The 15,706-nt window shown below is 43.4% G+C and overlaps 1 protein-coding gene and 2 long non-coding RNA genes across 7 annotated transcripts in view; 1 reads left to right on the top strand and 2 right to left on the bottom strand.

The window, feature by feature from the left end:
* The window catches only part of SLC8B1 (solute carrier family 8 member B1), a 29,852-nt gene extending 19,155 nt beyond the window's left edge, over positions 1-10,697 (bottom strand). For 2 of the 5 annotated variants that reach the window (XR_011965318.1, XM_072600374.1), the window contains exons 1-3: positions 10,320-10,605; positions 5,151-5,402; positions 241-393 (exon numbers count right to left, since the gene is read on the bottom strand). Coding sequence is in view for 4 of the 5 variants with exons in the window: in XM_072600374.1 (XP_072456475.1) it covers positions 241-393; positions 5,151-5,315 (318 nt within the window). In the remaining variant the exon portion in view is untranslated. The other 3 variants (XM_072600375.1, XM_072600376.1, XM_072600378.1) reach the window with 3 other exon arrangements.
* On the top strand, positions 8,570-11,903 carry LOC140499239 (uncharacterized). The gene is made up of 2 exons (XR_011965321.1): positions 8,570-9,766; positions 10,597-11,903. It is a non-coding gene; the product is annotated as an uncharacterized lncRNA (long non-coding RNA).
* The window catches only part of LOC140499238 (uncharacterized), a 28,762-nt gene continuing 24,501 nt past the window's right edge, over positions 11,446-15,706 (bottom strand). Inside the window, exon 3 of the long non-coding RNA XR_011965320.1 lies at positions 11,446-13,515. This is a non-coding gene — a long non-coding RNA (uncharacterized lncRNA). The remainder of the gene's footprint in view (positions 13,516-15,706) is intronic.

Raw genomic sequence — 15,706 nt, 5'->3', positions numbered from 1 at the left:
GGATGGAGGGGAATTAGGATTGGGGTGGGTGAACATCAAAGTGCCCTGGTGAGGGAAAGGCTCCCCTGCTTCAGCTAATCCCCCCAGACTGAGGGGCTCTGACACCTGGAAATGTGCTAGACTCCATGAGCTGAGGCTAGTGTCTCCACTTCCCCAACCCACCCCTACCCCTTGGGACAGCTATGTGGAGGATGGGGATGGGAGAGCGAGGCTGGCCTCCCGCCAAGGGCAAGGTCTCACATAGAGGGTGACCACCAAAGGTAAGAGGTCCAGGGGGAAGAGGCAGAAGATGCCTTTGAGGTAGTTGAAGTATCCACCATCGCTTTGGCAGTCTGGGTTGGTCTGGACAAAGATACAACTCTCAGAGGCATTCAGCTTGAGCACCTTCCTACACTGATGGGGGAGAAAAGGGGAAAAGGAATCAGGGAAATCCACCCCACCCTCTGGGGAGAAAGGAGCCAGAACCCACCCACAAACCTTACCTGCTTCCCTGGCTCCTCCCCGGACAAACCATCACTGTCTCAGCACACAGCTATCTCTTTCTGTACCCTCCCCCAACCCAGAATCTTGTCTGTCAACCCGGGGCAGGATGGAGTGCAGGAGCAGTTGGTTTGGATGGGCTCCGAGGCCCCTTCCAGCTCCAATTATAATAGTAGTAGCAGTAACAGTAGTAAAAGTAACAATAGTAATAGTATTAATAATGGTGGTAATAGTAACAGTGATAGTGATAGTAATGTTAGTAACATTAACAAACAGTAATAATAGTAATGATTATGGTAATAATATAGTAATAATAATATTATTATAATAGTAACAGTAATAGTGATGGCGATAACAGTAATAAACAGTGATAATAGTAATGATGGTGGTAATAATAGTAAGAGTATATCAATAATAATATTATAATAATAGTAACAGTAACAGTGATGGTGATAGCAGTAATAAATAGTGGTAATAGTAATGATGATAGTAATAATAGTAAGAGTATATTCATAATAATAATATTATAATAATAGTAACAGTAATAGTGATGGTGATAACAGTAATGACGGTGGTAAAAATAGCAAGAATAACAGTGATAGTAACAATAACAGTGATGCCAGTAATAGTAACAGGAGTGAAGAGGTAAATAAGTCACAGTAATCACAGCAGTGCTAACAGCGGTAAGGACAGCAATCGTAATGGTAACCCTAATTGTACTCTTAGCAATAGCGACAGTAATAACAAGGAACAACGATACTGAGTAATAGCGGTGGTCGTAAAAGGAGTAACAATAATCATGGTGGTGATAATAATAGTAATAGTGATAATAGCAGTAGTAATATTGGCAGTGAGGAAAATTGATTTAATGCCGTATCATTTGATTATTAATATTAATTTGTAAGATTCCCCCTTTCTGTTCCAAAGGCCATTTCTTAGTCAGCTTAAAGAGAAGTCCCTCCCAGAATGCTTTTGTCTGAGGTTTAAACGGGATAGCTAAGGAGTGACTGACATTCCCTGTCTCCCCACACTCCCACTTGAGCATCTATCCCTTGTTGTGCCAAGTAAGGCCAGCTGGAGTCAGCTCATCCCCCAGGAACCCGTCTGCCAGTCCTGGCCATTCCCCTCATTAAGATTATCCCAAGTCTCGATGACTGTGCCAAGGGTAACAGTGATAGTAAAAGAATGGTAGCAGTAATACTGGCAATGCTGGTAGCAATAGCAGCCCTGGTAATAATGGGAACAGTAATACTAGCAGTGATGGTAACAGTAACCCTAATGGTAGTGGTAATAATGTCACAGTAATATTAATCGTCATAGTAATAAACGTTATCCTTTACATAGCACCTTAAGATGCTCAAAGCACTTTACGTATGTTCACTAAGTTGATTCTCACAATAACCCTGGTGAAGTGACCGACTAGTTGTCTCTAGGAGATGCCCAGTTGCCTCCTCCAGATGTTCCCCAGACAGTTAGTTTTTAACTTATTAACTTTGCCTCGCCCTCCCCAGGCAGAGACAAGGGACAGGCTTTAGAGATGGGAGGGACTTCACTAGTCCAAGCTTCAAACTTCTTAATTTACAGATGAGGAAACTGAGGTTTAGAGAATTGGAGTGACCTTAGCCCAATGCTTCATGGGTGATAAGGAGATAAACAAAACCTCAGCCTTCAAAAGTCCACCTTGTTCCAAAATGAACTCCTTCCCTTTGCCCCCGACCCTCTCTTCTTCCTGACTTCCCTATGGCTATGGGGAGGGGAGGCACCTCCATCCTCCCTGTCACCCCGGCTCCCAACATTGCAGTCCTCCTCAACTACTCACACTCTCTCCTCTCACACCTGTCCAATCTCCTGCAAAATTCTGTCATTTTCTACCTTCACAGCATCCCTTTGTTTTATGTCCTTTGCTTCCCACTCATACACTTAATTCAGATTCCTATTGCCTCTCACTTAGATTATTTTTTAATTATGAAAAAATTAAATTATGCTTATTTATTTTTTGCATTTAAAAAAAATGTTGAGTTGCAAATTCTCTCCCTTCTTCTAGCCCCACCCCATCCATTGAGAAGACAACCAACATGGTGCCCATTAAATATGAGCAACAAGAGCCTTCTGGTTGCCCCTCTGTGTCAAGTTCCCCTGCCCTCATTCCAATCCATCCTCCATCAGGTTGCCACAGTGACTTTCCAAAAGCTTACATCTACCATGGCACCTGTCCTATCCCCTCTCCCCAACTGAAGAAATCGCAGTGATACCCTACTATATCCAGCATCAAATACAAAATACAAATAACCAGCCCCTCCTACTCTTCCTGTCTTCTTACACCTAACACACCCTACCTGATGCACCCAACTCTAACCTGAGGCTCCAAGAAGCTGTAGCATATACAACAGCCACCACCTGGCCAATGGACTAAATCAGGTTGAGGACAACAGATGGGCCTCAAACCCATCAGGGAGTTACTGGGATGTCTACACGAAGCAAGTGAAGACAGGCAGAATGGACAGATGAGAGCAATGTGTTCCAACTGCCATGACAGAGGCCGAAGGCTCTGTGAAGTACTTAGAGCTTTGCCAGGCGTCCAAAATGCCAAGGTCATCCATTGTATCCCAGACCATCATCAGTCACCCTGACTTTTGTCTTGCCACTGGACTTCAATGATTCAGGAGGAGAGAGTGAGGCTGAGAGGACTTGGCACAACTCTGCCTCACTTAATCCAGTATCTCATGAGTCAAGGTATCACCCATGATGCCACTAGTCCTCTTTGAAAACAAAGAACAGCACCGCCACCTAACATGTCCCTACATGAGACAGGATCTAGTAATTCTTGCCCCCTTCGTCCATCTCCTATGATGCCACAGCTTAGCATCAACTGCTGCTAAGTCTAGAATACATTCCCTCCTCACGTTCCCCTCGATGTCCCTGGATTCCTTCAAAATTTAGCTCAAAGCCCCCCCATCATAGCAGTCCTTTCCTTTATTCTGTGTGCTCCCCAAAAGCAGGAACCATTTGGGGAGGGGCCTTTCTTCATATCCCCAGTGATTGGTATAGTGCCTGGCACATAGTAGGTGCTCAATAATTGCTTGTTGACCAATCAGCTGAATGGTATTTTTACAATAAAAGAGACAATGCAGGTAGCATTATTCCCATTTGACAGATGAGGAAACAAGAGGCTCAGAGGGGAAAACCCCAACCTCCTAGGCTCATCTTGTTAGGGAGTCTCTGGGGTATGACTCAAACCCAAATCTTCTTAACCCAATACACAATAACATGATGTCTCCCGTGTAATTCCTGGAGAAGAAAGTGATACCCACAATTATTCTGGGGAACTGAATGATCAGCCTTGGAGGTAGGAAGCCTCATGCCTCACAGAATATAAAGTCTTGGAGGGGAGGGATTGTTTCATTCTTTGTATTTGTATCATAAATGCCTGGCACACACTAGGGGCTGATCGTTTTATTCTTTGTACTTGTACTATATACATGGCACATAGTAGGTGTTGAATAAATTCTTCCAGACTGACTGATTCAAGCCAAGCTAATAAGACTTTATTAAGTGCCTCCTATGTGGAAGATACTACTTAGAGAGCAGGAGCTACAGAAATAAAAATGCAAAACAGTCCCTGCTCTCAATGGGTTTATATTCTAATGTAGATAGAGGGGAAGGGAAGGGTTTGAGTCAGGAAGACCTGAGTTCAAATCCAGCTTCAGACACTTACTGACTGTGACTTATGTTAGCCTCAGTTTCTTTATTTCTAAAATGGGTATAATAACAGCACGTCCCTTCAGGATCAACAAATTTGATCCATTTGTTGGAAGGATCAAATGAGATCATATTTGTAAAGCACTTAACACAGTACCTGGCACATAGCATTCTTTTCATTACGTGGGTGTGTGTGTGGAGGGAGGGAGATAATGGGAACAATAGGTAAACAAATACGTAGATACCTCTCCACAGAAAAGAAATACAGTGATAAAAGTGATGCTATTGTGGGAAGGCCTGGATTTGGAGTCAGGATCTGGGTTCAAATTCTCTCTTTGCTGTTTATCACCTATGTGACCTTGGACAAGTCACTTAACTTTACCTAGTACCAGCGAGTGTGGTGTAATGGATAGAGTACTGACCCTGGAGTCACAAAAAACTCCATTCAAATCCTGCCTTAGACACTTAGTAGCTGTATAACTCTGGACAAGTTCCTTGGCCTATCTGAGCCTCAGTTTCTATAAAAAAATTTCTATAAAATGGGTGTGAAGATAGCATCCATCTCTCCTGTGGACAGAACATAGGACCACAGTTGAACCCTGCCTCAGACACATATTAGCTGTGTGGTCGTGCCTCAGCGTCTTCATCTGTTAAATCATAATAGTAACTTTCTCATATCATATAGTACCATAAAGTCTCAGTAGTAACTTCCTCATCCAGTAGTTGTGAAGATCAAATAGCATGTAAAGTGCTTTACAAACCCTAAAGAGCTTTATAAATGCCAACTACTCTTAAGTCTAGACCAAGAATGAGTAACAATAATTCCAATTCCTATAATGCCTGAATATTAACAAAGGGTCTTCCACCCTACCACCCTTGTAGAGTTCATGATTTGCAGGGAGGATCACTCTCATTTCTTCCTGCATCATCATCTAGTGCTTCGCCCACTCCCTCCACCTTCCAATACTCACGTCCATGTCCACCGTACTATTCAGCCTTTCCTGGACAGACAGAGGGCCTAAGCTTCCTGCTGCCTGGGCAGCTGGGCCAGCCCCCAGCACAGGGGATGTGTTTAGCAGGAGAAGCCACAGCCAACTCAGCAGCTGGACATGGCACAGGGCCCAGCTGCCCCCCATGCAGACAGTTATCCTGCCCTATTGGGGGGCTGCCCCGATCCTCAGAGGCTAGACTCTTGACTTCTACCAGCTGGCAGGTCCAACAGCCTGGGGAAAGGGAGAAGAAAGCATTCTGGGGAACAGGAAGGAGGCTTTCCCCCTTCGTCTAAAAAGCACAAAAACGTTTTTTAAAAAGCATGTGCAGGGAACTCAGTATTTCTCAATCTCCTGGTGAAAAGAAAAAAAACTGGTTTTGGATGACCACAAATTGCTACCATCTTTCCCCAACTAACATTACTTTTTGGACCTGAGCAGGGCCTAGGCAACTCAGCCCCTTGGCTTTGCCCTGTCCCTGGTCACTCATGTCCTTGGGTATCCCAGCGCCTGGGCTCTGCCCTGCCCCTGGCCACCCATGTCCCTGGGTATCCCAGCCCTTGGGCTCTACCCTGCCCCCTGGCCACCTATGGTGTTAAAGAGATATGTACAGTTGCTTTAATATTTTTTAGGATTGGATTGCACAGTATAATGGACATGCTCACACCAGTTTAGAATCAAGGTAGCATTTATTCTGCACACAAGAACAATATAAAGCAATATTAAAGAAATGTAGAAAGATAAAGATAAAGCCTAACAGAATAATTAAAATATTTACATACATCACCAAACAAGGGGAGTACCAACATCTGGGTTTACATGCTGGGGAGTCCCAGCTCAGAGACCCAGCTGGAAAAAAATCCTGGGCAGAGTATCCTTTCAGAAATGGGACTCCAAAGAGTAGAATAATTTTTCCAGGTTATATCCAGGTTCAAAGCTCAGTACCAGGGCTGTATGTGACAGCAACTGATTGACTCAGTGGAGGAGCCATACATAACTTATTTTTTAGTGGACATTGATACTTTATTTTTAAATTTTTATTTAATTTTATTTTTTTCTAATTAATTTATTTTTAGTTTTCCACATTCACTTCCAAGAGATTTTGAGTTCCAAATTTTCTTCCCATCTCTTTCCTCCACCCACCCCAAGACAACATGCATTCTGATTATCCCTTCCCCAATCTACCCTCCCTTCTATCACACCTTTCCCTTCTCTCATCCCCTTCCCTTCTATTATCTTGTAGGGCAAGATAGATTTCTATACCCCAGCATGTCTTATTTACCAGTGGCATGTAAAAATAATTTTTGACATTCATTTTTAGATCTTCTCTCTCTTCTTCCTTCCCCACCCACTCCCACTGAGAAGGCAAGCAATTCAATATAGGTTATATATGTGTAGTCATGCAAAACACATCCATAACAGTCATATTGTAAAAGACTAACTACATTTCCCTCTATCCTAACCTGTCCCCCATTTATTCTATTCTCTCTTTCGATCCTATCCCTCCTCAAAAATGTTTGCTTCTAATTACCCCTTCCTCCCATTTGCCCTCCCTTCTATCATACCTTCCCCCCATCCCCACCTTATCCCCTTCCCTCCTACTTTCCTGTAGGGTAAGATAGATTTTCATACCCAATTGAATATGCATATTATTCCCCTCTTAAGCCAAATCCGATGAGAGTAAGGTTCTCTCTTTCCTTCTCCCTCTCCCTCTCCCCTCTTCCCCTCCATTGTAAAAGTTTTTTCTTGCCTGTTTTATGTGACAGATAGTTTACCCCATTCTATTCCTCCCTTTCTCCTTCTCCCAATATATTCCTCTCTCAACCCTTAATTTTATTTTTTTAGATATCATTCCTTCACATTCAACCCACTCTTTGCCCTCTGTCTATATAATATGTGTGTGTGTGTTGAGTTACAAATATCATTTTTCCATGTAGGAATGTAAACTGCCAGTGATTCAATTCCATCAAGGCCTGCTCAGGCCCTGTCTGTGTGGCCCACACTGGACTGCACTCTGCTCTCAGTCCCACATGATAGATGCTTCCCGTCAACCTTTCAGGTTGTCTTGGCCTGGAGATTTGCTTCACACCACCATTCTGTGGGTTCTACAGCTCCAGAATTTGTTTAGAGTCACTTTCTTATAGGTACTTGGGGTATTTTGGTGGAAAGCTCACGCAAGTCCCTGCTTTTACTCCGCCATCTTGACTTTGCCCTCAGTCTATAAGTAACTTAGCATCTGATTGGTTCAGTGTGAGATCCATACGTAACTTAGCAACTGATTGGTTCAGCACAGGATGTGTTGTGGCTGTGGACTGGGCCAGAGTTCAAAGGAACATCTCTGATTGGTATGCCAAAACATCTGTGTCAAAAAGACACAGGATTGATTCTGCATATTCCAAGAAGGATGGCCAGCCCTTCCAGGAAGAGGAACTGGCCAGGTACAAGTTGACCTTTCAGTCTTGGGAACATAGCCCCAGTTCCAAGGAGAAAGGAGAATGTATGTAGTCATGTAGGCCTATAAATGTACATGGAAGATTTTTAATATTTCATTAACCCTTTACTACCCTTGTTCCTGGGCAACCCAGCCCCTTGAGCTCTGCTCCCTGGACACCCCTGTCTCTGGGTATTCCAGCCCCTGGGCTCTACCCTGCCCCCTGGTCACCCCAGCTTCTTGGACTTTGCTCTGTCCCTAAAGGGCTTATCTTTCCTTCATAGTTCACACGTGGCATTTTAAAATTTGCAAAGGTTAATTTTACATGTCACCTCATTTGATCCTTTCAACAACACTGTGAAGTGGGTGCCATTATCCTCATTTTACAGAGGGGGAAACAGGTGGAGAGAAGTGAATCGATTTGTCCAGGGTGACACAATTATTAATTGACTCAGATTTTCCTGTGTCCAAAGCTCACACTCACTCTGCACCTCCCAGCTGCCCCTTTCTTCCAGGACTGGAGGGGACTTTGGAGATCATATAGCCCCAACCCCCTCATTTTACACGTGGGGAAACTGAGAAACAGAGACATTAATTGACTTGTCCAGGGTCATACAGCTAGTAAATGAGATGAGATTTGAATCCAAGCCTTTCTGAGAGCTAGAAGGGAACTTTGGAGACCAGGGAGCTCCAAACCCCTCATTTTACAGAAAAAGAAACTGAGGCACAGAAATGTTAAATGACTTGCCGAGGATCATAAATCTAACAAAGAGTCTGAGGCAGGATTTGAAGCCTTATCTTCCTATCTATTAATCCAGTCATCCTTGTCCTCAGTGATTCCAATAACTAGTTCTCCAGAAAACCTAACCTGATCACCCCTCCCAAAGTAAACTCTTCCTTCCTCTAGCACTTCCTGTTTGTAATACTTTTTTGATGGCTGCCCTGGAAAGTCTATTTAACCTATCCCAGTTCTACTGGCAGGCCTCTCCTGGACCCCATTCAACATTTCATTAAGCACCTAGATTGTAAGTAGAATGGAGCCAAAGTTTACCTAAGGCCCTTGCCCCATGGAGACCGGTAGGACAGAAAACAAGGTAAGGATGATGCAGGAGAAACAAGTGAGTTGGAGCTGGGGAGAAGGTGCAAGATGTTACCTAACTGGACAGCCAACTCCCTGAAGGCATAGCCCTGCTATGATCTGACTCCTCCCTAGGACCCAGCAGGTATGAAGGAAGGGCATATCAGGGGCATCAACTGGGTTGGTTTGTTTGCTCATCTATTTATTTCATGGGGAGGAACCACAGGGTCAGAGACTAGCCTAAGACAACAGAGTTTAAATGGCTTGCTCTTGGGGTCACGTAGCTAATCTGTGTCAGAGAAGTAATTTGAACCCAGGTCTTCAGAACTGCAAGACCAACTTGGAGAAGGCTGCCCTGCCTGGGCTGCTGGTTTCCTAACCGTACTTTAAGGTCACTCCAACCAGTCTGATTGCTGTATGTACAATGATGGGCACTAATGAGGCTTTTGTTCAGTAATTTTCAGTTGAGTCTGATTCTCTGGGGCCCCATTTGGGGCTTTCTTGGCAAAGATACTGGAGTGGTTTGCCATTTCCTTCTCCAGCTCGGTTTACAGATGAGGAAACTGAGGCAAACAGGGTTAAATGACTTGCTCAGGGTCACACAGCTAGTAAGTGTCTGAGGTCAGGTGCGAACTCAGGAAGATGAGATTTCCTGATTCCAGGTCCTGCACCTTGTGCACTGTACCCCCTTGCTGCCCACTGAGATTGATAACCCTGAAAATAAACCAGTAGAGGGCACTGGAATAGGGCACCAAGAGTTTGGCTCTGCCTTTAATTCAGTCTCAGGCAAATCCTTTCCCTTCTTTTGGTCTCACTTTCCTTCTCTGTAAAATGAAAGTAGAGTTAGAGAGGAAAGCAGGGGCTTTATGGGGTCCGTGAACTTTTGAAAAAACTTATTTTGAGAAATATATTTCAATATAATTGATCTCCTTTGTATTTCTGTGAATTTTACCTCAGGCATTTAAAAACGTGATTCAGAGAAGGGGTGCCTAGGTCTCTCCTGGCTGCCCAAGGAACCCCAGGTTTAGAGAATCCTTAACACCACCTCCAGCAGGAGTGGGGCACACCCATCTAAGCGGATTACTTTTGGTAAATCACTTCGACATCCCTCAGAAATGAGTTCCCAGAGCCTCTACTAGAGGCTCAGACCACTTCCAGCCCGGTCATGGTCTTTTAGGAATGGAATGAGAGTTGGGTCTGAGGTGGGAAGAGGAGCCTCCCGTTCAAGGTCACCCCTTGCCCCCTCTTGCCTCCTTCCCCTCCTCCAAGCTTCCCCTGAGTCAGCTTTTGCAAAGAGGGTGGGGTGGGAGGGGAGGAGGAGCTGTGGCAGCTCCCGGGCCCGGGGCTCTAAGTAGGGCCAACTCGCAAACTCAGCCCGAAGTCGACCAGGGGTGTGCCCAGGCGCTCGCCTGGAGGAGGAGTTGGAGGAGGAGATAACTTTCTGCCTCCGTTCCGGGATCAGAGGCCGGATTCCCCAGCAATATTCCCCAATGGAGGAGGCATCCCACCCTGACCCTGTTCTATCTTCCCCCAAATGGAAGGTGGCCCACTCCTCCTGGAGGGGGGAGCTTACCCCCTATTCCCGATCCCACCTGAAGTATGTCCACTCTCTGTCTCCTCGCAATGAAGAGGGGTGCCTTACCTCCTCCCCCATCTCACTGATGGGGTGCTCACTCCGTCTCCCGGCAAGGAAGAGAGGCTCACAGTCACGGAAGGGAACTCACCCCCTCTCTTTCAACGGAGAGATGCCCTTCCCGGTCTTTTCTCACAAGAAGCGGGGCTCACCTCTGCTGGAGGGGCTCACCTTCTCTCCCCCAGCCCACTGGAGATGGACTGGCACCCGGTAATCCCGTCCCCCCGGGAGATCCCCTGTCCCCGGCACTAGAGGGGGGACCTCACCTTCTGTTCCCTCCCTCCAGGGTCCCAGGACTCACCTCCGGCTCGCATAGCCCGGGGCCCACAGTCTGCCCTGCCCAACTGGGCTGGCCCAACTCGGCGCCACCGCCTCTTCTTCCTCCTCCCCCCGCCCCCCGGCCCGGCCCAGTTCCCTCCCCTCTAGGCCCTCTCCTACCCCCTCTGCTCCCCTCTTCCGGCTCCTTAAAGGGGGCCCGCGCGCCCCACGACCTTCAACTTGGCCAAGCACGCCCCGCCCCCCGGCCAGGAGCTCGGAGCCGAAGCCCCGCGCTGCCAGTTGGCCTCCAGTTCAGAAGAACAAACATATAGTCCAGAGGCTGATGGAGAGAGCCTTCTCGCCTCCTCGGGGGACCGATCGTAAAATCCACAGGCTAGTTTGGATGACTGGAGAGCTCTAGGTCCAGCTCCCAGTGATGAGGGTGGGGTGGAGATGAGGGAACCTACAGCTTCCCCACTGGCTTAGGCGGAGAGAGGGAGAGGAAGTCGCAGGGGTCTGTATAAAGCATCCCGGATGCCCCAGACTCCAAGATCGCCTTCTCCCCTTCTGATACTGCCCCTTCGGCACTTCAACCCCTTCGAGTTGCCTTTTCAAAGCTCCTCTTTTAAAATACGAGGAGATATGGAGAATTGGGAGCGCCCTCTGTAAAGGGATGTGAATTGTTGATTACCCTGTTATACTTAGTTGTACAACAAGGGATGGCTTTCTGGGTGGGTGAAGGTCTGAGAAGGGATTTCTTAAAAATAAGTGAAGTAAAAAATCAGTAAAAATTAATTTTTAAAAATGCAGACTACAGTAGCCTTCAGTCTCAAAGTATGCTACAAAGTAGTCATCATCAAAACAATTTTGTGCCGTTTAATAACAAAGGAAAGGCGAAGGTAGCAAGCATTTATTACAGATAATCTCATTTGATTAGCCCAACAACCCTGGGAAGTAGGTGCTACTGTCATCCCCATTTTACAGTTTAGAAGAGGTGAAGTGATTTGACCAAAAATGAATTGGTGAGCAGATTAGGTACAAAATAATCAGAAACAAAGGGACACAGTAACATAATGTTCCATAAACCCTAAGAACCCAGTTACTGAAGTAAGGACTCACTATTTGGCAAAGACTTTCTGGCAGAAATTATGTTTAGACCAACATCTCCCTCCATATTAGTAGGGTATGCTCCAAATGGATACAAGACTTAGATTTAAAAGGTGACATAAGTAAATTATGGGGAGCAAGGAGAAAATTACCTTTTTGATCTATGGAAAGGGGAAGAGCTCATGACCAAAAGAGGGATAGAAAAGGCAATAAACTTTTTTTTTAATATTTTGTTGTACTTTTATTTTCAACAAATGTTTATTAAACAAGATCCTGTACTAAGTTTTGGGAATCCAGACAAAAGACAAATAGGGCCCTTGAAGATGCATATAAACAACTACACACAAGCAAGATATATACAAGAAAAATTGAAGTTAATCTCAGAGGAAGAAGGACTAGTATTAAGGGGAAGCTGGAAAGACTTCTTGAAGATGGTGGTATTTGAGATGAGATCTGAAGGAAAACAGGGAAACCAGGAGGTATGGATGAGGAAGGCAAAAAGAATCAGAGAAGAGAAAATGGACACTTTGGCTTATATAAAATTACAAAAACAAAACCAATGCCATAAAAATTAGAAGGAAACCAGGTAACTGGAAAAAAAAGTTTTGCAGCAAGTTTTTGTGATAAAGGTCTCATATGCAAGATATGTAAGTATAAGACTAAAAGTCATTCCCCATTAAATAAATGATCAGAGGATGTGAATAGTTTTCAGAAGAAATGCATGCTATTAATAGTCATATGGAAAAAAGCTCCACAATTAGAGGAATAAATGTAGCAGATCAGTGTGTGTGTGTGTGTGTGTGTGTGTGTGTGTGTGTGTGTGTGTGTGTGTGTGTGTGTGTATTGTGTTTTGGTTTGTTAGATGATTTCTCCCACTCATTTTAATTCTTCAACACAGCATGACTACAGTGAAAATGTATTTAATAGGAATATATGTGTAGAACCTATACAAAATTGTATGCCATCTTGAAGAGGGAGGGGGGAGGTAGGAGGTAGGAAGGGAAAAATAATAATCTAAGTTATATGGTAGTGACTATAGAACACTGAAAATAAATAAAATTAATTAAAAAAAATAATTAGAGAAATGAAAAGGGAACTTGGGTCCTACCTAACACCCATTATATTGTCAAAGATGACAAGAGAAGAAAATGGTAAATACTGAAGAGGTTGGTGAAAAATAAGCACAGCCCTTCTGGGGTCACATATATAGTATCTATAAATACACATACATAATACACATAAATACATGCATACACACATGTGGTATACATTAACATGCATATATGTACCTGTGGTATACATACTGCTACACATAAATACATATGTACACATATTATATATATAAGTACATGGGTTGTATGGGATGTTCATGGAGGACTAGCAGCTCTGGTGTTAGGGCTGGTAAGGGCTTTTCAGGGCTGCTCATCCATCTTTGATGTCCAGCTTCACCCAACTCTCACTTGTGGTTCTAAGAAGTTGTAGCACATGCAGCAGTCACACCCAGGTAAAACCATCTCAGCAGATGGGCTGAACCATGTTGAAGGCAACAGATAGGCCTCAAACCCATACGTGATTTACAGGGGTATCTGCCCCAAGCAAGCGGGAAAAGCCATGAAGGTGGCCACAGGTGCTGTGGAGTGCTTGGAACTTGGTCAGACATGGAAGATGCCAAGGTCATTCAGTGCATCCAGGCCAATGCACTCATCTTGACTCTTGTTCTGCCACTGGACATCAGTGACTCTTGAAGAGAAACTGAGGCTGATGACTTTGTGCAACTCTGTCTCACTTAAATCCAATTCATGCAGGAGTCAAAACATCATCTTATGACATCACGGATTCTCTTCAAAAAAGGACAACAATATAAATACATATATTTATGTATTTAACATCAATGGTGTATAAAAATGGTATATAAGGTATACAAAAATGGTATATAAAAATAAGTTTATAAACATCACAAAGCATATGTATAGAATATACATAGTATATGCATAGAAATGCATATATACCATATATATTATAGGGGCATATATGTATATACATTACACACACACACACATATGTATATATATATATATACACCATAGTATATATAAACATATGTATATGTACACATATTGTATATATAAATATACGCATATAGTTTATATAAATACATATATAATTATATGTATACATAGATGGTATTCATAAATATATGTATATACCCATGAATAGGCATACCTATAAATATATGCATATATTCGATACATATAAATATATACATACGTCTATACATATACACACACATACAGTATACATTTTGCTGCAGTTATGACCTCATGGACTATAACACACCAGGTCCTTCTATCCTCCACTATCTCCTGAAGTCTAAGTTCATGTTCATTGTTTCCATGACGCCCTCTATCCATCTCTGTCTTCCCATTTTCCTTTTGCCTTCAATCTTTCACAACATCAGAGCCTTTTCCATTGGGTCTCATCTTCTCCTTAGATGGCCAAAGTATAAGCTTCAGCTTCAGTCTTCAACCTTCCAGTGAATAGCCTGAATTAATTTCTTTAAGTACTGACTGATTTGATCTCCTTACTATCCAAGGGACTCTCAAAAGTTGTCTCCAGCACCACAATTTGAAAGCATCAACTCTGATGTCTTTGTAGTCCAACTCTCATAATCATACGTTGTTACTGGAAACACCTCTGCCTTTTAATATGCTGTCCAGATTTGCCATAGCTTTCCTTCTAAGGAACAAGCATCTTTTTATTTCATGGCTACAAGAGCCATCTGCAGTGATTTTTGAGCCTAAGAATATAAAATCAGATACTGTTTCCATGTCTTCTCCCCCTGTTTGCTAGGGAATGATGGGACCAGTTGTCAAGATCTTAGTTTTTTTGATGTTAAGCTTCAAGTCAGTTTTTATACCTTCTCTTTCACTCTCATCAAGAGGCTTCTTAATTCCTCTTCACTTTCTGCCATCAGAATGGTATTGTTTGCATATTTGAGACTGTTGTTATTTCCCCTGGCAACTTTCATTCAGGCTGTTGAGTCATCCAGCCTGGAATTTCACATGATGTACTCTGCATGTAAGTTAAATAAATAAGGTGGTAATATACAGCCTTGTCCTATTCTTTTTCCAATCTTCAACCAATCAGTTGTTCCATGTTTGGTTCTAACTGTTGCTTCTTCACCCTTATACAGGTTCCTCAGGAGACAAGTGAGATGACCTGATACTCCCATCTCCTTGAAGACTTGCCACATTTTGTTGTGATCCGCACAGTCAAAGGCTTCAGTGTAGTCAATGAAGCAAAAGCAGATGTTTTTCTAGAACTCCTTTGCTTTCTTTATAATCCAGTGAATGCTGGAAATTTGATCTCTAGTTCCTCTGACTCTTTGAAAACCATAAATACACATACAGACATACACATAATACATATAAATGCATACATACATATCACCCAGTATCTATAAAGACATTTATACACATACATACACATAATATAATTGTGCATTCAGAAATTATGAATACAGAGTTCCAAGTATCCTGCAAAGACTTGTCTGAACTATATAGAGTGCTAGAAACACAACCTGAAGAACAACACAGCTAATGATGACAACGGCATAAATGAAAAGGTCATTGAAAGGCAGCCAAATTCTGGGTCAATGTGCAAGGACAGGTGATGAAGCACCTCCTTCTTCCCGGCGAGAGGGAGCTGGGGTTGGGGTCCTGTTGTCACCCCCCACGCAGACTCTTGAATGTTGTCAACATCGTCATATGGGGTTATTACCTTGTGTGTTTTTCCCCATTTTCTTTGTTGGATGGGGCTAATTCCAAAGGGAGAGAGAGAGAGAGAGTACTTCCAAAAACAACAGAAATGTAATAAAAGTTTAAAATAAACATATTTAAATATATTTATTTAAATTTTAAAATAATTTGAACAGTTTTAAAAATCTTTAATTAAAAAATAACAAATTGCAGAGAAGGGGCAGAAAGGGGCAGAGGACAAAAGATTGGAGGTAGGAGACGAGGACTGTGAGA

Source organism: Notamacropus eugenii, chromosome 4 (assembly GCF_028372415.1).
Source record: "Notamacropus eugenii isolate mMacEug1 chromosome 4, mMacEug1.pri_v2, whole genome shotgun sequence".
Taxonomy (NCBI): Eukaryota; Metazoa; Chordata; class Mammalia; order Diprotodontia; family Macropodidae; genus Notamacropus; species Notamacropus eugenii.
Note: the sequence above shows the minus strand (reverse complement) of the source record. Positions and strands in the feature narration are given on the sequence as shown.